The following is a 21537-nucleotide window of genomic DNA, read 5'->3' on the forward strand; positions in this document are numbered from 1 at the left end:
ATATATTGGACTTGCCTCCTAATGGACCTTCTTGTGCATTCATGGAGGAATCATGAAGCTGTTGATTTCCATTCAATTCATTCATCTGACTTATGGATGAAAACAGCTGCGTCTATAGGACAGATTTTACACCATATGTAAACAGCAAAAACAAATGCAAAGGAATGTTTTAATTGTAGACAGAACTCAAGGTCATAAAGATCCAGTTTTCATCGCATTCATGTTGACCATCAAACATGATCCAAGCGATTGTCCATGATCGTTTTTAAAAAGGCACTTAAGAAATGCAGAGAAATATTTATGTTTATATAATGGCATTGGCGAACAAATTCTGCACCTCTTTACAACCAAAAAACGAGAGTCCAAAAACAGAGTCAATAAATCACATACTGCTATTATTACAAATGTCCACTGAACTCCACATTCATACCACTGATAATTAAAATCCCATTTTGATGATGGGAAAGGTCAGCAATTATGAGGAAAATAAACCGTTTGATGGGATCATAAAAATCAAAAGCAATTGGGGAACTTCAAATACAAAAAGTTCAAATGATCGAGAGGGTGCAATAATGTTGCAAGTTCTTGTTTCCCCTCAAAGCATCACATTGTTGCAGCTGGTCAGTTGTTTTCTGGCAAGAGTGGAGTCAGACTGCTGGACTGCACCAGCTCCATCTTGATCCAAGATGGAAGTGGAGCGACAGAAACCCAAAAAGAGATGGGTTAAGGTGGAGAATTTCCCCACAGCAGCACAGAAGGCCTTTGGTCCCGGGACTCCCAAAGATCAGGAGAAGTGTGGCAGACTTCTACATGGCTGCCACGTCAATCTGAACATAAAGTTGTCTGACGCCAACCTGGGCACAGGGCAGAAAAGATCACGTAATGGAAATTTAATGGATCATGTAATGGAAACATCTCTCATCAAGCAAGATGAAGTTTGTAGAGTTGTGTTTTCAAATAGTCCCCACCTGTGTGAAAATGTTGTGCGTTTGGCTGAGAATCCATCTAGAATCAGCGTCAGGCGCCACGAGGAGTTTGAGTGTACCGATGTAGACGTCTGTGCAAAGGGTCCAGAAGTGAGGTTCTTGGAGGTTATAGACACCCTGAAGCTGCTGGACCTGCAAGGAACATTAGAAGTTAGCAAACAAAGCTGAGAAGGTTCTGCTGCTCAGTAGAGTGCTTGGACCATCATTGGCTATCTACAACTGTTTCGGCCAAAAGTTTTGAAACTGCCATCTTGCAACAGGATAAGGATTATATATTTAATTAGTCAATGTGCTATAGTTTTATTATTTAGAAAGTGACTAATCATTTGTGACCAATATTTCATATGTAGCAGCAGTACTGTTTGTACTGCTGCTACATGAATATGAAATGTCACTAGACTGCAGAGACCAAGACATGTCCTGTGAGTCACAGAATATAGATTAACATATCTATTTGTCTGAAGTGAAGAAAGAAAATCTAATTATCTGTACAATATTGAATTGCATAGCATCATATTTTTTCCATTGCATCCTAAAGTACTGAATAGTATTGTGTTGAATTAAATCAGAAACAGATCACACTGGACTGTAATAGAAGTGAATCGCATCGGTAGCTGCTTCATATGTATCTAATGTATTGCATCTTTGGCTACATGTCAAGATGCGGATCATTGTCTCAGTTACAGAGATGTGCAACCTTAGTGTTAGAACTGTCCACTTGTGATGGGATTGATGAAAACGCACCTTAATACCAGGTGTGAACAGTTCCATTTGATATCCCAGGTTAACTCTGTTTGACCAAGTAGCCAGCTTTCATAAATAGGATCCAGAAGATGGAAATGACTCACCCTTTGGTAGCATTCAGGAAGGGTATGGTCCAGAGAAGGAGGCGTCCGTTGCATCAAGATCCCAATGGATTCCCTGAGCAGAGGAACCACACTGTGGGAAAGAGGGAGGCGAGAAATAAGTCACCGTTCTGTGAGACATGAGCTCAACGGAGCGCCAAGTACTAGGCAAACTCTGGCAACAGGAAAGGACGCCACACATAAAGACGTCACTGGTTATGAATCGGTTAGAGCATGTTATAAGCTGAGGAGAGGAAATTCTGTCATTATCATGACAAACAAGAACTCTTTTCATTCGGATTATTTCAGGGCATGCTTAATGTGGTCCAACATAAACGTGCCCATCTTATGGTCGGGGTGGAGTAACATACTGTGCTGATGTCATTCCAACAGCTGTAGTGTGTGTGAGCCGGCAAACAACCCTGAGCACACCAGGACAGACATCCAAACCCATTCATTCTGCTGAAGAATCACTTGGCAGAAACGGTTGACCGGTTAAGAAAGGACTAGGACTATTTCTCTCCTAACCAGTCAGCCGTTTCTGCCCCATCAAAGCTCGGTCTTGGCTAGGCCAGCATCTTACAAAGTCATCAGTGCTCCTTGAAACATTTGAGGCCTGACCACTGCTCCATCTGGGAACCATTAGAGGGTTCCTTGGTTTGGACTTTTTCCCCCGGTCCCTAATCTACTCTATCACCCCCATGTTCTCCTGAACTCCTCCCTGAAACCCCAGCCTCAGTTTGGGACACGCCAAAGTGGAGAAGCTGATCGTTGTCTCATTTGAACTGTGGCATAAAAGACACGTTTCACAACATCTGACCTTGCTAAAAACTCTGAAAAACTGCAACAGTGTGTGCCTTCAAAATATTTTGTTCCAACTTTGTTTTGATAAAACTTAAAAACAGCAATGTTACTCACAAGGCTTTGATTTCACAATAATTGTGTCTTGACCCGTGAGGCTTCGAGACTTTCACTGCCCTATATTAAGAGTAATATCAATATAAGCACTATGCTCTAGACCAATCTATAGTGATACTGACTACTCAGCAGTCTTTGTGGTCAAGTAACATTAGGTGGTGTGTTTAAAGTGCAACGCATGCAAGCGTTTCAGTTCAATACCTCCCTCAAGATGACTGTGGTTGACCAAGCAATGTTTACAAGTGAACAAGCTTGTAATCTATACTGAATCCATATAGGAACATGAAACAGGAGCCTGATTGGTCTGTCTCGTCCCTTTTTGGATCTATTAGCTTTAGTACACCTGAAAAATGAAATGTATCAAGTCTGGTACACTGACAAATTAGAATTATATATATATATATATATATATATATATATATATATATATATATATATATATATATATATATATATATATATATATATATATATATATATATATATATATATGAAAAATGTACTGTTGTTATATATATATAGTTTTAAAACAAATTTAAGTGTAAAAATACAGTTTTAGATTAAGTGTAGCATGATCTCAGCTTTCTGTAGGTTCTTCAGTAATTAGCACAAGTTTCCATCAATGTACTATGACAGGGCATCATAAAACTGGCCACTGTGCATTCCTCTCAGTAACCGGTGTTTGTGTCCCTCTTTTGGACAATAAAATGAAAACAGGAAAGTACTGGATGAGGGTACCTCAGACTTCTGACATCATACTATTGTTCCACTCCTTCCTGTTCAGTGAAACGGAGGCGCTCTTACTCACCGTTCGCTGAGGCTTGACGACTAACCTGCCCTGAAAACTCTGTAATGCAGTTACACGAGTGACTCAGCTGGCCGAAACACAATTACGTGCGAGCACCAAGGTTAAGCTGGCAAGTGACATAGACACAAAGTCACCATCCAGGTCAGGGTGACAATCAGGATCAAATATTTCTGCAAGGACGCTAGTAATCACCTATGCACTCTTCTGGAAACCAGGAAAACATCTTGGAGTCACGTGGCAAAAAGCATCCACTCGTAAAAGCACACTTCTAAACCACATGGAAATGATTGGTTATCACGCCCCAGACAACCTGAGCACCTAACTGGAGCACAGAAACATTTACAACACCAGGAATACCGCAAGAATGAGGTGACTGTAGTGAGGTCTCAGTCTGAAGCGGTGGGAATTAGAACAGGTACATTTAACTTGAGATTTACATGCAATAGGACCCACCAAAACTTTTCCATTTCTAGGGCAAGCAATTATTGGGATTCCACCACAAAAAGCTTTAGACGCTTTCCTGCTAGGAACCAACTGCACTCAAGCTATGGCCATAACCACAGGATTGTATAGCTATTAGGTCTTGTGCATAAAACGTTTGCTTGGATTCAAGAGCTCGTTTTATAGTTTATAGAGTCTGCAAACGCTCAAATATCTTCTGAACAGCTCTACAAATGATCACTAATACTAAAATCTTCATCCCACATAGTTGATAGTCACGAAAGGTCCCGTCTGAATGTACAAGACAACTGGTGTAAAACCAAATTAAATATCTCAAAACATTTTAAAAGATTTTAATTTCAAACATAGATATTTTTTAATAACCTCCTCCTCTTCTAATTTAGGGATGAAATTACTTTTGAGAGATTTGCCACATAAACTTAAGACTTGAAGCTAGAACCTTGAAAGCTACATTTTAAATTTAATAATAACTGCTTTTTGTAAAATGAAACCAATTCAAGTAGCTCAAACAATAACCTGCAATTAGTGAAAATGAAGTAAATCCCAATGGAAATCAGAGACTAAAAGACACAGCCCTAACTAACATAGCTCACTATATACAGAGCTGGTTGTTAAATACAGTGTTGCATGTACATGGTCTTGTTCCCCACCTGCACAAATAAGCTGTAAACTAGCAAAAAAAAATAAAAAATAAAAACACAGTGTTAAGTAGCCACCGGCCGGCTCAGTGCTAAAGTGCATTATGTTTAAAAAATACAGTAGGTCAAAAAAATAACACAGCTTCAGAGAGCCGTTTAAACACATTTGCACTGAGGCCTGACAAATGAATCCATCCTCAAAGGCCCAGCTTAGAATGGCCAGAACAAATGTTAATTACTGTTAACGCTCTTAACGCGCCCATTCCTCGGGCTTTAGGCTGGGACCCAAAGCGATTAGCGGTCTTTGGAAGATTCTGGTGGTGGGGGACTGCTGTAGGTCACAGCAGCAGGACTCCTCCGCTCCCTCCAGCTAATCACAGGGTACCGCCACTGCAGCCGTATCCAGATATCCCCCTAAAACAAGCCTACCACACCCAGAGAGGCCTTAGCTAAACACGCCCCGGTTAGCGCACGGAGGGGGGTCTTTCGCAAAGAGTCCGGCGCAAATGCGTCACGCCTCAGGTGCGGCTGATGAGGGAGAGGTCCATCATCCTAGCGAAAGGTCAAACATCCAAAATGCGAGCAAGACGGCTGGATCAAAACGAGGCGCTCTCCTGAGATTATCAATCTCACAATGAGGGGTACGTGGGAAAAACGCTGTCCAAACAAAGCAGAGTCCATCTTAACGATCAGACGAGGAACCACAGACATTCCACGCGGCCGATTATGGTCTATCTCTCTCTCTCTCTCAAGGCTCGAGCGATAAATGATTCTGCTGCGCCAGGCATACACAGGCATGAAGTTCAAATGCGTAAGAGAGTCTAGAGTTGCAGATGAACTCATGCTATGGTCCACGGTACCATCTTTCACACTGGCGTATCGTGTGTTTAATAAATCTATATCCATAACAGCAGTGCTTCCCCAAACACATTAAGCCCAGTTCTGGAGAACACATCACTTTTCTTGGGTGATGTCTGGAATAGCTTGCTAGCATACTACCATTTCTGCAGCATACAGCAGATACGGAAATATTGAATGCCATAGTTTTATTCTGCAATGCAATGCATAGTACATAGTACTGAGTGGAAAAAAATTATTTGAATTTTTAAGACATTTATGTTATAAAAGATTATATTGCATAAATGGGTGGGCAAAAAAATGTGCTGTGTAAATATGTTTGTTCACCGACATGGTTGACCGCTGTTAATGCGCAATCACCATTTTAGGCTGACTAACTGTAATAATAACAACTGTATAAAAATTATTTAGGCTATGCGCTGCCAGTTTTAGAGCGAAACAAAAAACTATGACATTTCATTTATTGACGCACTTCACAAAACAGTGCATGTACTTTCTGGCAACCTGCCAAAATAAAAGCTCATTTTAGGTTTGAAAATGTTTAGATTCCTATAAAAATGTGTTTGTTTTTTTATTTAAAAATTACAGCACCAATAGCCTTGTGGACAAAACCTGATCCACTCTCACGAGAACCAGACTGAAAAATGTACGTGCATCCCTGATTACAGTAAAATTTAACTTTGCATCAAGGGAAAAATTATTTTTGATCATATAAATGCAGCCTTGGTTCAAAACATTTGAAAAAAAAACTAAACAGTAGTGTACATTGTACAATATGCTAGTGTTTAATACTGAGAAGAGTCAGAATTAGTCTCAGTAAACCAATACGTCTACTCATAACAAAATCAGTCAAAAGACAAAACAGCTGCAGATGGACCACAGGAACGAGGCATCTTAAGCTTCACGAGCTCTTTAACAAGCTCTTCCTGGTTTGCAACTGTTTTTAATTATCTGCTTTGGAATTTAATGGCTTTCCATATTAGTGCGATACCTTTGTACATGCGCCATCCCTGATCGGCCTCCAGATTGCACCTGAATGAGACCGAGACGCTGTCACGCAGGTGCAATGTGGGAAAGCATCCACAATCTTAGCCCTACTCTCGATTCTCAGGATCCACGGCATGGAAAACTGAAGAAGAGGGGGGAAAAAAAATGTCCAAGACTGGGTCTCGATGACATAAGCCCCCCTTTTTGAGAAACAAAGAGAAGGGAAAAATCCATCTTAAAAGATGCCTTTGTTGGAGTAACATTCACAGATCGCCACCACATTCCAGAGCAGGAGAAGAAAAGCCTCAAACACGGACAAGAGGGAGAGAGAGGGGGGTTGGAGGGACGAGATGAATATGCGGGAAAGGCTTTGCTCAGAATCGTGCATTTTGCAAAAAAGGGGCCACGAACGGTGCCTCTTCACTGGAGCACAGTAACCACAAGACATCTGCAATTTAAACATGCTTAAATTTCCACAGCCTTTACATACATTTACCTACATCACACACAAAATAAAGCACGCTCACCACCATAAAAGCAGCTGACGGCATTTTCAGGAGTACGGACAGGTTTATAAAGTGATGCAATGCTAAATATTTTTCCCTATTGACTGGAGTTGTTTAAAAAAAAAAAAAAAAAAAAAAAAAAACATGAGAGAGAGAGTCGCATGCTGGGTTCGCCACATGTTGAGAAAGCGCTCTGGCCTCCGCCCTCGGAGCGTGTATCCTGTAATTCACCAGGCTGGAGCGCCAACGGCTTCACGGGGCTCTTGGTGAAGGGCGCTGTGAAGTGGCTTTTGTGTGATGTGTGTTAGGTGCTGTTGAGGGTTTCTGGGTGGGGTTTGAGGGTGGAGGATTGTCTCGAGTCGAGTCGACAGAGGTCAGGGCTTATAATAGCGTACTCACCTCACTCCTATGAGAAGAGCGATGAGCATGGAGCAGATGGGGTCGGCGATCATCAGGTCGTATTTTTGCATTAGGATGGCTGATATGATGACGCCGACACTGCCCAGCGTGTCCGCAACAATGTGGAGGAAAACTCCTGAAATGAGGAGAAAAGGAGGGTTTACGTTTATTGTTGTAAACAAAATCTACAAAAATAAAAATACACACTACTGTTTAAAAGTTTTTAAGTATAAAATATAGGAAAAACAGTAATTATTTCTTTTTGAATATATTTTAGACTTTAATTTATGTGATTCTAATAATAATAATTTTTTTATATTGTTATAATTCATGTATATAGGCATATTTATGTTTTGTCAATTCTGATCAATTTAATGCATCATTGCTAAATAAAAATGTTATAATATTTAAGTATATTAATATTTATATATTATGGATTAGTTTTAATATTATGAACTTTAAAATAATTAATTGTTGCATCAATATTACAAATCATTAAAAATACATTTATTTTTCCTATTTCAATAGAATTTTACCTTTCGGCTTAATCGATTCCAAAACGGTAAAATTCAACTATAAGAGTTGGAGAGTGAGCCTTTCCCAAAAAAAAGGTGGAGTGTTCCTTTAATATTGTGTCTGGGATGAGGACATAACATTTGCTAGTACCCATGTTTAAACACGACTGCTGCGGACGGAACGATCCCGCTGTCTTGGATACCGTCTCTAGCGGTAACCCTCGAACCGATGAGGTCATTCCACAAACAGGTCATACGAGTGCATCCCTCAACGAACGGTCAACCTACAGGACCGTCCCGCCTGACTAAATGTCCATATCATGCTCTAGCATATTAAAAGCAACACGAGTGAGTCAGTCGACATGTCCTGGACTCTTGGAGAATAGCTGTGGACTGTGGTGTGACGGCACGCTACGAGACGGTCCACTAAGTCCTTTCCTTCCCTCAGAATGAGATGACATACGTGCGGTTACTTTCAGTTTTACAGAAAGCACGACCGCAGTAATGGAGCAAACTGCCTAATAAGTGAAGTCCCTGTCCAAATGTGGTCAAAACAAATACTAGAAAAATAAGAAGAATGCTGGAGCTCTTTGTGTCCTTAGAAACAGTGGCTGTGTTTAGAGTAAAGTTCTAATAGTGATACTGGCCTACTGCTCATAGTACTCACAGCTCACACTGTACAAACAAGAAAAAACAATGTTACGTGTATCAGGAACACAATTAATAAATTTAAATAGAGTTTTGCATAATAACTTTTATAACAATTATTAAAAATATAGTAAAAATTAATATGAAAAGATTTACATTCCATTAAAAATATCTTCATTTCAGTAATACTACAGCTAATATTAATTATTATTATTATTATTATTAATCAAGATTTACATTACTTTTCCATAATTAATCTACAATTAATGGTATTGTAAAACAATACATACATAAAGAAATATTATAATGCTACATATGCAAGCATTTATATTGGATTTAAAATATCTTATTCTCTTTAATAATACTACCAATTTTTCTCCAAGGAATCTACTAATAATCTGTTTTTACAATAACAACCTCAACATTAATAATACATTTTTCTAAATAATTAAAATGATAGATGTAAAAAAAAAAAAAAAAAAAAAAATATATATATATATATATATATATATATATATATATATATATATATATATATATATATATATATATATATTTTTTATTAGAAATATATTCCTTTTATTACTACTAATACTAATAATTATGCCAAGCGTAATAAACCTAGCCAAAACAGACATGAAAACCCTCAGGACAGGAGGCTGGTAAGATCCACTTGCGATTCATCACAGGGAGTGGAGAAGAGGTCCCTGGGCTTGGATGGAGGCGGCGTAACCTTTTGCACTGTCACCTCCTCTCCTCCCCTCCCCCTCTCTACACGGTCCTCCCCTCCGTGCCCCGCTCTTTCTCCCCTGAGCAGGCCTCCCAAAGGATCCATTCTCTCTCTGTGTGTGCCAGGGTGAAGGGGACAAACTACTTTCTCCGCTCTGCTCTTTCCCACACAAGCTCTGACAAAGAGATTTAAAGCGACAGTGTACCGCGTTTGCTCCGGTGTCAGAGTTAACCCGTTTGCCCCGAGTCAAAGGTTAGAGGTTGGGGTGGTCGTTTGCACATAAAAGTCCATCATCCAGTCACCTCAGAGCATTCATTTCAAGTAGTTAAATGAAGAAAATACTTCAGATTTCTTTTCTTTTTTTTTTTTAAATGATGACTATAGGACCTCATCTATTAGGAATTCATAACATTGTCCACCTACAAGAGGAAAAAGCTGTCTAGACCCGAGAGATATGATTGTAAATATTTTCATATCTGGTGCCTGGCAAACATTGCGACAAAAGAGATCTCTAGTGCCATCTGGAGGAGAACAAACATAGAAAACAGACATACCTTGTAATATCTGCTTGCTGGAGCCCTTTCCCGGTGTGTGCAAGTGGTCATCTGAGGACACAGACAATTTTCACACAGCATGAGGAACACATCTGATGCATTATAATGGTCATAAAACAAACTGCACTCAAATCAATAAGGTAAGGCAGGACTTACCATCACAGGGATCGTCATGTGAATGCCCGTGTCCTCCGTGTGAATGTCCGTGTCCTCCGTGTGAATGTCCGTGATCGTCGTGTCCGTGTTTGGACTCGTGACTGTGGCCGTGGCCTCCATGACTGTGTCCATGTCCCACACTGCCATTAAATAGAGAATGACTGTGGCCATGACCTTAAAAATAAGAGGACAAGTCTATAAGTTAACAATGCAGCTTACTTCAGCAAATAATAATTAAGTACACACAGAACGCTAAATATATATTTGTGAATATACAATATATATTTATAGAATGCTGTACTTATATATATATATATATATATATATATATATATATATATATATATATATATATATATATATACACACAATAAACATTTGATTCAATTTATCATGATCATTAATATATATAGTAATATAAAAAATACTTATATGCAGTCTTATATATATATATATATATATATATATATATATATATATATATATATATATATATATATATATATATATATATATATATATTATAGTTTGTTTTATATTTGGCCTGTCATATTAATTAATCGTGATTAACCGCTTCCCAAAATGTTTAAATATCATAAATATATAGCACTATATTTACGTATGCGTTTATATATCAATATAAATAGACTCTGTACACATACATGTATTACATAATTGCAATCATTTATTGTAGACGTGATTAATCGGTTTGACGACCCTATTTTATATGATAATAAAAATACATGTACATTTATTCATATTAGCAGAAAACGGTTGTCAGTCCTGTATCTGGGATTGACAAAAGTACTTTCTTAACAGCTGTGAGTCTCTAAATGTCTCGTTCATTCTTGTGTTTAGAATATGGTCTGCACCGAGCAACAATGACCGAAGTAATATCAAGGACAGCGACGTCCACAAAACTGAAACCTTATCACTTCCTGACAAATCAAGAGTGCAATTTAGCCGTGAGTGAAACATCACGCTTTCATTAACCAACAGCAGATTTTAAAGGTGCCACAGAATGCAAAACTCTATTTAACTTGGTATAGTTAAATAATAATAGTTCTGTATATGGTGAAGCGTCGCCCCCGATATTTGCATAACATACCCGCCGCCAACTGAATCATCAGAAGCTCTGCAGGTAACAAGTGAAAACGGCAGATTATGGAAATAAACATCATGTTACAGAACGTGCATATTAACAGCGGCTCCCTGATGCCTGCATGTTATATACTGTATAATTACCCAAGGATATCACTGCGTGAGAAAGTACTGAAATATAATATATAAATATAAATATATAATTTTCCTCCCTGTGTTTCTTTCCTGCTATGTATGCTATTGAAATGAAAAATCATTTCGTTCTAAAGACACATCCTACGGTTGTAACGGACTATTTCTGGAGATTTTTTACCCTTTCTTAAGCCACATAGCGGAGAACTACTTAAAATATCAATCCATTCTATAGCACCTTTAAATTTGGGCGGAGAGCAGAGTATTGGAATCGCGCGCTGAGCACAAAACAGACGGGATGAAACTACGACACGCAGCTTACTACTCCTTTACCGCAAGTTAACGAAAACACACATGAAAACACGTAACGCAGGGTAGATGCATGTTTGTGTGGCAGAGAGGCTCTCTCTATATGGCGTGAAAGACAACTAGTTGTCCAGTCCGGTTCTGATCACACGAGCGTGTGAGATTCGAGAATACGGTAGTGAGTCTGGAAAAACTACAGGTATAAGTTGGGTTAGAGAATGCGGTTGAGACACACATAAATAACCAAACGGTGTGTGAACGTAACCGTATTAAAGACTCGAACGCAAGATTGACAACAGTATTCTGCTGCTGTGTGAACTTGGCCTAATATACACATAGATATGTATACCTATAGCATTTATAACACATTTTAATATAAAATGTGTTAGAAAAAAAAATAAATGGTCCAGAGGAGAACTGGCCCCCCATCTGAGCCTGCTTTCTCCCAAGGTTTTTTTTTCTCCATTCTGTCACAGATGGGAGGTATGTCACCTTTGGCTTGCTTAGTTAGGGACACTTCATTTCTTATGATTATCATCGATTTGATTACACAGATTCTATTTAAGCTAAGATGACACTTTATTCTCCTATTTTGATACCATTCAGTGCTTTACACACACACACAATTAAAGATTTCTTTTATTTATTATTATTTTTCTAAATTATATATACGCTACTGATCAAAAGTTCAGAACAACTAGGATTTTTTTTAGCTATTTCTATAAATTTACAATATTTTTTTTGTGATTTTTTTTTTTACTCGCCGAGTATTAAAACGACGATTAAAAAAATCCCATAAACCGGAATCTTAATAAAATTTGAGGGGGAATATTTTTAATTAAAAACATGATAATATGCTTATTTGATGCAAGACAATTACCTTCGCCGCCGTGTGAATGTCCATGTCCTCCGTGCTGAAAAACGAATATTCCTACGAGATTGACCAGCAGCCCTGCTATAGACACCGGGAGCAGGCGCTCGTGGTGCACATCTGGAGGCTCCAGCGCCCTCTGGTGACGAGACGAGACGCCATCATTCAACAGAAAACATCTGCGTACCGTACTGTAATCTTATTCAAACACACACCTCTACTCCTTCTGAGAAGATGAAGAAGGCGGTGAAGATGAGGAAAAGGCCATTCACGAATCCCGCGAGCACTTCTGCTCTGACGTACCTACAAAAATAAACAAGTGCACTTGCTTAACAACCCAGTGATGAAACCCACGACACGCAGTTTCCTGTCCGCGCTACCCAGGCAGAAGCGAATGCATCGTTTTTAGGAAACGTGTGTCATCGGTATACTACCCACAAAAGCGTAATGTTCTCTCACCCGTATGAGAAGGAGTCATTGGACCTCCAGCGTGAAATGACTGATGCCGCGAGGCCTGCCAGGAGAGCGGTGCAGTCAAAGAACATGTGAAAGGAATCCGATATCAAACCTAAACTGAGAATCAAACCAACGCAAAAAAAAAAAAAAAAAGGGAAGTGTTGAATTATCAGGAAACCTGAGAAACACATCCTGCTCAGTATCGAGGTCGGTCGCGTTACGCAGGGCCTTTTGTTAGACATTATTCACTTACAGGCAAAAATAAAACCGCCCAAAAGGTTCATTCATGCTGACAGAGATTTGCTGAAAGTTAGCTTTGAATGTGTTAAACTATGGAAAATTACATTACTTGAATAAATGAACATAAATACATTCAATAAAAAAAATAAAAGAAGAATGTAATAACTCTGTTATACTCTTACTGATACAATGATATTTTTATAATGATTTAAACAGGCAAATTGCATAAGTGTTTTATTAGTAGAGTAATTAATAATAACAATAACAAATCATTGCTGTTTGTACAATATAAATTTATTAAATTAATAATATTATTAAATGAAAGACAGCATTATATATATATATATATATATATATATATATATATATAAACCATTTTTATTATTTTGTTACTAGTGGTATTATTATTTCTTTATTAATAATAATAATAAAAATCTTCACTTCCTGCACTCTGATTCATGAGACTGTGTAATTCTTTGTATAATATTATTACATTATTACAGCATATTAAATAAATTATTATAATAGACAACAAGAATAAAATTATGATATTCTTTCATTTGCATAACACTTAAATGCTCCATTCTGTTGTATTTTTAACGTCAACTAAAATCACATTAACTAAAACTACAGTCTGCCTCTACAAACTACTGTAAGCTATATATTATATACACAATATAAATGTTATTAACAAATTTATTAAACAATTTTACATCCCCTTGTGCCAGTGCCCATATGGAAAGACATAGTTGTTCGTATACGACAGCGGCATAGAAATGGTTAACACCACTTCCTTTTATCAGCGGGTTTTCCCCCACAAGAGTCATATATAAAATATTCCAGCTGTCTCTCTCTCGAAACCAAGTGAGATCCAAGTAAAACGTATATAATTCAGGCATCAGAGGCGTACTCGAACCTTTAAACACACCTAGACCCCCGAAGCATGCTGTCTAGAACAGACAGGCACCTTAATAGGTTTCCAGACACATCCTGTGTTTGCTAACCTTTGACCAACAGCCCATCTCACTCCGAGGAGGACTACAGGAGAAACCCCAAATCAAAACAATGCAAACAGAAGCCAGGGCCCAAAACAAAAGCACGCCAGCTCATCCCACATTTAGACCTACGTGGCATATCCCTGTGTTTGGCCCCCTACTGTTACCTGTTACTCCATATGCCGTACAGCAGCTCCACGAAGGCGAAGGACAGGTTCAAACACAGGAAGAAAAACAGATTGCGAGAGGTTTTATCGGCAAGGATTGATCTGGGGGGGAAACACATAAAGACAAAAGAAGAAAGTGCTTTGAGACCGATTCATTTATAAAGTGGCCTTACCGGACAGACCGGCTGTTGAACCCACAGCTAAGCAAAAACACTGCTGTGGTTTATCGAAATAAAATGACAAATGAGAAAATCTCCCGATAGCACGGTTTTGTCGCGGGGTGCGTTTTAAACACGTTTTATGAGGTTAGACGAACGGTGTTATAGATTGTGTCAAATGTTTACTTCGTCCTGCTAACATCTGTCAAGCTGAGAAAAATAATAATAATAATAATAATAACAGAAGCCGTATGCTTCTTTACGGCAGCTATTAAGTTACATTTTAGCACCGTGTTAAAAAAAACACGTTTTGTTATATTTAAAAGACCCCGTTTTGATTTATAATGAAGTCTCGCGAGCGAACTAGCATGCTAACCGCCTTAGCCGACGGCTGCGCGTGAAACTGAGTGAAATGTTTAGTATTTTGCCGTCTCTACCTGAACCAGCCCGATATCTTGACGAACAGGTTGAATTTGGCAGGCTTGTACTCGTCATCTTTGATGGATAGCGGGAGCATTTTTTCCGCCGAGCGTCTCCGGTAGCCGTCGGGCAGCGCTGCGGCTTCACGAGCGTCTGGACGCGAGGCGGCGGGGAGCCCTGACGTCGCGTGCGTCGTGTCACTGACCCGGAGCAGGATTCAACTAAACCAGCAGAAACCTCCTCGTTCATTCATTCGGCCGCGGAATAAATACTCGCGCGTTTCATTTCACTTAGCAGTAAAACGTTCATTCACGCTAGGTCAGGCGAGATATCTGTCTTATAATCCAATTATATCATTAATTATCCCTTCATGACATTTTCACACAGTTTGTTTGAATAACTTTACACACACACACGTGTGTATATATATGTATATGTGTGTGTGTGTGTGTGTGTGTATATATATATATATATATATATATATATATATATATATATATATGTGTGTGTGTGTGTATGTATATGTGTGTGTGTGTGTGTGTATATATATATATATATATATATATATATATATATATATATATATATATATATATATATATATATATATATATAAAAAGCTGAAATTATACAGACTACTTACTGAAGTCAAGTCTTAGTATTTCTAAAAAAAAAACTTCCTAGTTCTGACTATTAAGAATATTATTTTAACAAATGCATGGATGCACAGCTGTAACGTAATGTAATATATTTTTTTTATTTTTCAGAAATTTACATAAATATTTTCTTGTGTATTTTTGCATTGATGTCATGAATATGTTAAATGAACTAACATTTTAATATTTTAAGAACTGTTATATAAGGCTCCACGAATGCGCATCAGTTGGGGCACTATGAGCATTTTAATTCATTAATTTATATTTTAAATATTGGGACATATTTTCTGTCGACAGAAGAGGCAGAAGTGCTCTGCTTTTACAAATAAGTAATATTTTGTGTGAATTTATTCATCTGGTATAATATATTTTAAAAGTCAGCCGACAAAACACCACCAGATGTCGCTCTTTTCTCAGGTCTATTACAGTTAGGCACAGATTTGAGAAAACTTAGTAGAAAAAAACTGAATTTATAACAACAAATGTTTGCTCTGAAGCATTATAACACATAAGCCTAAATAAATTCATTGTAAAAAATATTAAAATAAAAAAATTCTACAAAGAAAAATAAAGATCTATTCCCGTTGTTACAGGAAACAAAAATTACTACAAAAAATTACTACAAAAAACGTGTGGTCTTTTTTAATACCTCTAAACTTTAAACTAAATGACAAATAAATGCATCTACACAACTAACAAATCTAATGAATGACTTAGGCCTAACAAAAAACAATAAAACAACCTGGTTATTCAGTTGTAAAGCATTAATCTGAATGCTGTCGACAGCTAGTGAAACACAAGTTTTAACGCCCAGACACTAACAGGGACTAAACGCTATACTGTGCAAGACCTGCATTTCAAATACTTCAAAACAACACTTCAATGCTCCCTCAATGCTAGGGGAAAAAAGGGTGTTCCCATGGTAACTGCTTCAGCAGACGGGAATGGGAGCTCGAGCGCAGTCTGTGTGACACGATCGCCAGACACTCGCGATATGCTTTCCTCGAGAAATGACACTTCTATTATATAGCGCCGATCATCTGAAAAAGAGAAAAAAAAGAGGCTGGTTTCTTGCTGCTCGGTGACTTCCACGAGGACCTGGCGCGGCTGAAACGCGAGCGGATTCGGATCGACGTTTGGACGCGTGTTAAAAATCGATCCGAACAATCGCGTTGAATCGCGAGCGTCTTAAAGGGCCCGGGGGAGGCTTCAAAGTGAGGTTGTCAAAGACATGGAGCGTCTCATTCATTCATCTCATCCATACGCATGAGAAGACCGGGCTTTTGTTGGCCCGGGAAATATCAGCAACTCGAGGCTCTTTCTAATAATAACCTCCCAGACGCAGTTTAACTAGTGGTTAATGCGAGGAATAACTTGTGCAGCATCTCCTAACATAAAAGGACAACATAAAAAGTACGAAAACGTTCCTCCTGGGCGTTCTTTGGTTGTTCCTCCAAATGCACGTGGGATACAAAATGCATAAAACCATGCATAATCCTTAAATTAGTTATACTGAACGTTTCCTCAGATAAGGCCCGTTCACATCAAGAACTGAAGGCGCCGTCGCGCTAAAGAACGATAGCGTTTTGTTTAGACTTCAAATAAGAAGTTGCCGTTTTGTGGTCTTCCGCTTTAAATGTTCTAGCGCTTTAAGCTCAGGCGGGTCGTGATTGGCTAACGATGTGTTTAACGTTCATCACCCGCGGGAAAAAAAATATTCCTCATTTTTCTTCGTTATGGCAACAGAAATTATTTCAGTGCTTTTGCATTCTCGTGCAAAAGTTGAGTCCCTCCAAGAAAATGTCGCTTCCACTGAGAAAACCGAGGTCCTCATTTTTCATGGGAACGCTAAATATATGCCGGTGAATGCATAGTTTCTTCAGAAAATGCAACGAACGTAGCATTTCTTTGAAAAACGACGGGTTTTGAAAAAAGTGTGTGCAAAGTGTTTAGAAAAACTCGGTTTCTTGGGGGAACGCAGATTTTTTTATGCACCATTTCGTGCTAAAAACAGAGGTCGAACGCTAATTTTCTGTGGAAAACACAAAGGCGTTGCGAGCAAAGCAACATTCTGTGGGCAAATGCAAAGGTTTTGAGAGTAAACTCAAGGTTATCGAAGGGTTTTTTTGACTGAAAACGTTAAATTTCTTGAGGAAATGCTCAAGGTTTGTTAGGTTTCGCTGAGAAACAAAAGTTTAGTGACCGAGCACGATGTTTGTGAGGAATACACAATTTCTTCGGCAAAGGAATGCAACTTTTTTTGCAAAACGCAAGGGTTTCGTGAGCCAAAGTTTCTCTGGAAAACACAAAGACATTGTGAGCAAACACAAAGTTTCTCTGGCTTTGAAAGGCTTTGAAAAACGAAAGAAGCGTTCTGACTGGAATGCAACGCTTTTTTGCAAAAGAATGCATTGAAATATACGTTTCCCTCCCTTCTCGCATTTTCTCCGTCACCGTTTCCCTTTAGGGAGCTATTTTGATTAAAACTTCATGGCTATAGTTAGCGCTTGGTGTGAGCCGCCTTTCAGAAGCGTCTACAGAGCCAAAACACGAGGACTTTGTAGTCTGACCAAGTTTCACCAAAACCCAGGGGTCGTGATCTCATCTCACGGCTGCTTATTTGCATGAGAAAACGAACGCAAGCTAAGAACACAAACGTCGAAATCGCGTAGGTTTGGGGATGTATAACAGAGACGGTTTGAACTGGACCGTCTCTAGCGTGAAACATTAAACGCGAGAGGCCTCTATTTGGCTGCATTAACTGTAAATTAAACAAGAGGAAGATACGAATGTTTGTTCTGGTCGGGTTGTATCCGATAAAAAGAAAGAAAGCGAGAGCCAGTGGGGTGCGAAAGCCGGAGGGGGGGTGTTTTTGAATAACATTCCCATGTTAAAGGGACTTGAACAGGCTTTTTTGCACGTGCTGCAACAAATAATCATTTTCAAGCGTTATTTTAAGCATTTTTGTTTCACAGATTATTACTTTTTATTACTCTCGGGTCTTTTCAAAATCAGATTTGTACCTAAAATGGCAGCCATAATCCTATTTTCTGGTTTGCTTACCATTACTATTTCAAAAGCCGCGTAGCTCTTTCAATGCAAGTCTGGTGTATCGTCCCACTAAGCGCACGAGTCAAAAGTCCAGTTGGTTAGAAAAATAACAGTGTCTCCTTCCAAAAGTATACGCTTTGAGAGACTGAACGTTCCTCAAACGCAAACAGAAATAATATCAAACATCTCTAATGATGATTGGTATGTGTGGAGTTTTCCCAATTTTTCCAAAGTTCTGGTTAAAACCAATAAACGGGGTCAAAAGTATTTTAGGAGCACTCGAAAAGCGTTTTTCTGACAGGCGGGTCTTGGGATCGCAGCGTCACAGTCGCTGAACAACTCAAGCGCAGTTTGTACCGGTTGGCAGGGTTTGTGCTGAGGTTAGCAACTCGAGCTTCGCACCGAGCGTGTCTCTATAATCACTGTCTTGAAGATGGACACCGTGTGCACAGAGAGGTCACACGGCCGTATTGTGGTCAAGGCTGATAGAGTCAACCTCTGCTTCCTGTGGAACGACGTGAGGTTTTTAACATGTTATGTTACAAATGCATTATGCGTATCCTCACTAAATTTGGAGAAATGCCAATGCCAACGGAAAGAGTTACGTTTGATGTTTCCAGTGTGTCGAGGTGAAACACACACACACACACACGTTTCACAAGGTGTTTATGCATTGCTCAGAGAGGGTAGTGGATATTCGAGGTCATTCTGAAATTAAAAATAGACCACTCTTGTAAATATGTAGGCACGCATGCTTATCTATAGGCTGTGGGCTAGACCGGTGTGTGCGTGAGTACACATTACATAACGGCGAAGTTTGTAAGCTGTTATTAAAGCAAAGCAGGAATAACTACTGTTGCTTAAAATGATTTAACCTAACCTAAATTCGAAGTGAAACTTATATTGTTAATTACACCTCAAATCATAACGGCAAAAACACGCATAAACAATTTAATGCCCGAGTGGCGTTCCGCGTTTGTCTTTCGTTGCGAGCCGGGCTCGTCGCTCTGAAATCCAGGAGTTCAAGTAAAAACAGAAGTGGAGTTGGTTCTAGAATTGTACAGAATATGTGGTTATATTTAGGAAATTGCTGTTCGCAGATAAAATCATTTTTTAAAGGAAAGTAAGCCCTAAAAGTTTATGGGTCTAGATTCTACTAGCATTAGCTACTGGCTGGATTTATCTATTTTCGAATGGTTTAAGTATACAATTTCGTTCAGTTTAGCTATACTTTTATAGGCTATTCATAACATCTTCATTTACCAGTGTTGCTGCTACTGTAGTAAAGCATTTCTATGTGCATCTCTTAAATGCATACTTAAGGCCGAATCATAGTCATATACCCAGACTGACATTTACATCTTTTTTTGCCAACAAAACTAATGTTACTGCATCAATCTGGACGTTGTCTTACAAAGCCATACATGGAATTTGAACATCCCTCAGCATTGTCTGAAGTTCAAAAGCAACATTTGGGGAGTCAGCATGAAACAGTCTGTTAGTGATGAAAGAATCCTCCTCTGACCTGCACCGATAAACTTGCCAGCCAAATGAAACATTCTTCATGTTATTGACTGCTTTTCTTGGAAGAGAACGTCTTCCATTTAATATGCAGATAGACCTGTTATTCAGCTGTGTGCCGTTTAGTGTTTATCTGCATCTGTTTGTGTGTATCTATAATGCAAATGCATATAGGAGAAGCAATAAAAACACAACAGATCTCTTGGAAAAGACAAAGCACTGGGGACATTGTAAAAAAGCTGCTGATCGGCAAAGGATGCGCTGCAAGAACGCAGAGACCCCGGGTCAAACGCCATCTGCTGAACCAGGGGGTTCATCTCCATAAATATTCTGTTTTTCTTTAAACGGCAATCAAACAAACAAGCTGGCGTGGAGGCGTTCGGAGCCGCTACGCTCTAGAGATGATCAGTGTACAAACAGCAGCTGAGAACCAGGAAATACCAGTGTCTTTAAGTGATTAAAAAAGACAGGACTCTGCACAAATCATTGCTGCTGTTCTTTTTCACAGGAGGGTTGCATAAGCAGGGGCTTTTAGGGGCCCGGGGGTTAGAATGTGTCACAGTCTTGCACAAACTCTTCAGAAGAAAGCTTTCAAAGTAATGTTGGTTTCGCAAGCTGTATAAACTATCGATCTTGCTCGTCCTCGGGTTTGTGCTAAATGTCATTGCAGTGGTTCATTACCCTCGTCTAAGCAAACAGAGTACAAAAACCATACTGTAACTATTAGGGTCTACCACAATAGACAACAAAAAAACAAGCAAACGATGATATTGTGATTCACTTTAAGGGTGCTTTGGAGGAAAATGAACTTGAAATTATCAGCTAGGGCACTGCTAGGCAGTTTCTAAGGTGTTATAAGTGGATTTAGTATGCTGCTATGTGGTTGATAAGATGGTTTCTGGTCTGAAACGAAAGTACCCACTATCTATTATAGCAGACCATAGTCAAGCTGTGCCATGTTTCGCTTTTGACAGAATTGAAAACTGTGGGGAAGAGAACTACAGCACATTCAAAGGATTTTGCTTTAACAATATACTTGTTCTGCTGAAGAAACATTATGTGTCCTCAGAGTTTTCATTGGCGCTAAACTCAGTAGCATCTGAACTGGTTTTAAAAGCACTGTTTTGCTGGATTTTTAACAGCCATTTTTAACAAGCCATATTTTAATGCACCATTTATGTTTGTAATAAATTCAGGCCAGTGTTAGGAGTTTGTTCATCTTAATTTTACTAAATGATAACCAGATCTCTCTTATGAGATCTTAAGAACATGAAAATGAATCATGGTTTTGGAGATAAATATGTTGAATCTGAGTCATATTTACATAGTGAGTGAATCAAGGAGTCATTTTTCGATTAAAAATGAACCAGGAATTGTTACTCAAAGCAAACAACATTTGTACCACGCAATACCAAAAAAAGTCTTATTCCTAAATATTTGATTCTTGTAGTCA

General features: G+C 38.7%; 1 protein-coding gene across 2 annotated transcripts; it reads right to left on the reverse strand.

The window, feature by feature from the left end:
• Nucleotides 1-155: 155 nt before the first annotated feature.
• Nucleotides 156-15069, reverse strand: slc30a7 (solute carrier family 30 member 7). Of its 2 annotated transcripts, none has more exons than XM_043223097.1 (11): nt 14874-15069; nt 14279-14380; nt 12880-12993; nt 12636-12723; nt 12430-12559; nt 10011-10184; nt 9855-9905; nt 7408-7543; nt 1835-1925; nt 969-1118; nt 156-854 (listed from the first exon to the last, which is right to left on the reverse strand). In XM_043223097.1, exons 1-11 carry the CDS (start codon nt 14951-14953, stop codon nt 807-809), a joined length of 1164 nt encoding a protein of 387 aa, XP_043079032.1. In that variant the 5' UTR covers nt 14954-15069; the 3' UTR covers nt 156-806. The 2 variants fall into 2 exon arrangements, with proteins under 2 accessions (XP_043079032.1, XP_043079033.1); XM_043223098.1 differs by having other exon boundaries at nt 12880-12988; nt 14874-14888.
• Between the last annotated feature and the right edge of the window lie 6468 nt (nt 15070-21537).

Source organism: Puntigrus tetrazona, chromosome 22 (genome assembly GCF_018831695.1).
Source record: "Puntigrus tetrazona isolate hp1 chromosome 22, ASM1883169v1, whole genome shotgun sequence".
In the NCBI taxonomy this organism is placed as follows: Eukaryota; Metazoa; Chordata; class Actinopteri; order Cypriniformes; family Cyprinidae; genus Puntigrus; species Puntigrus tetrazona.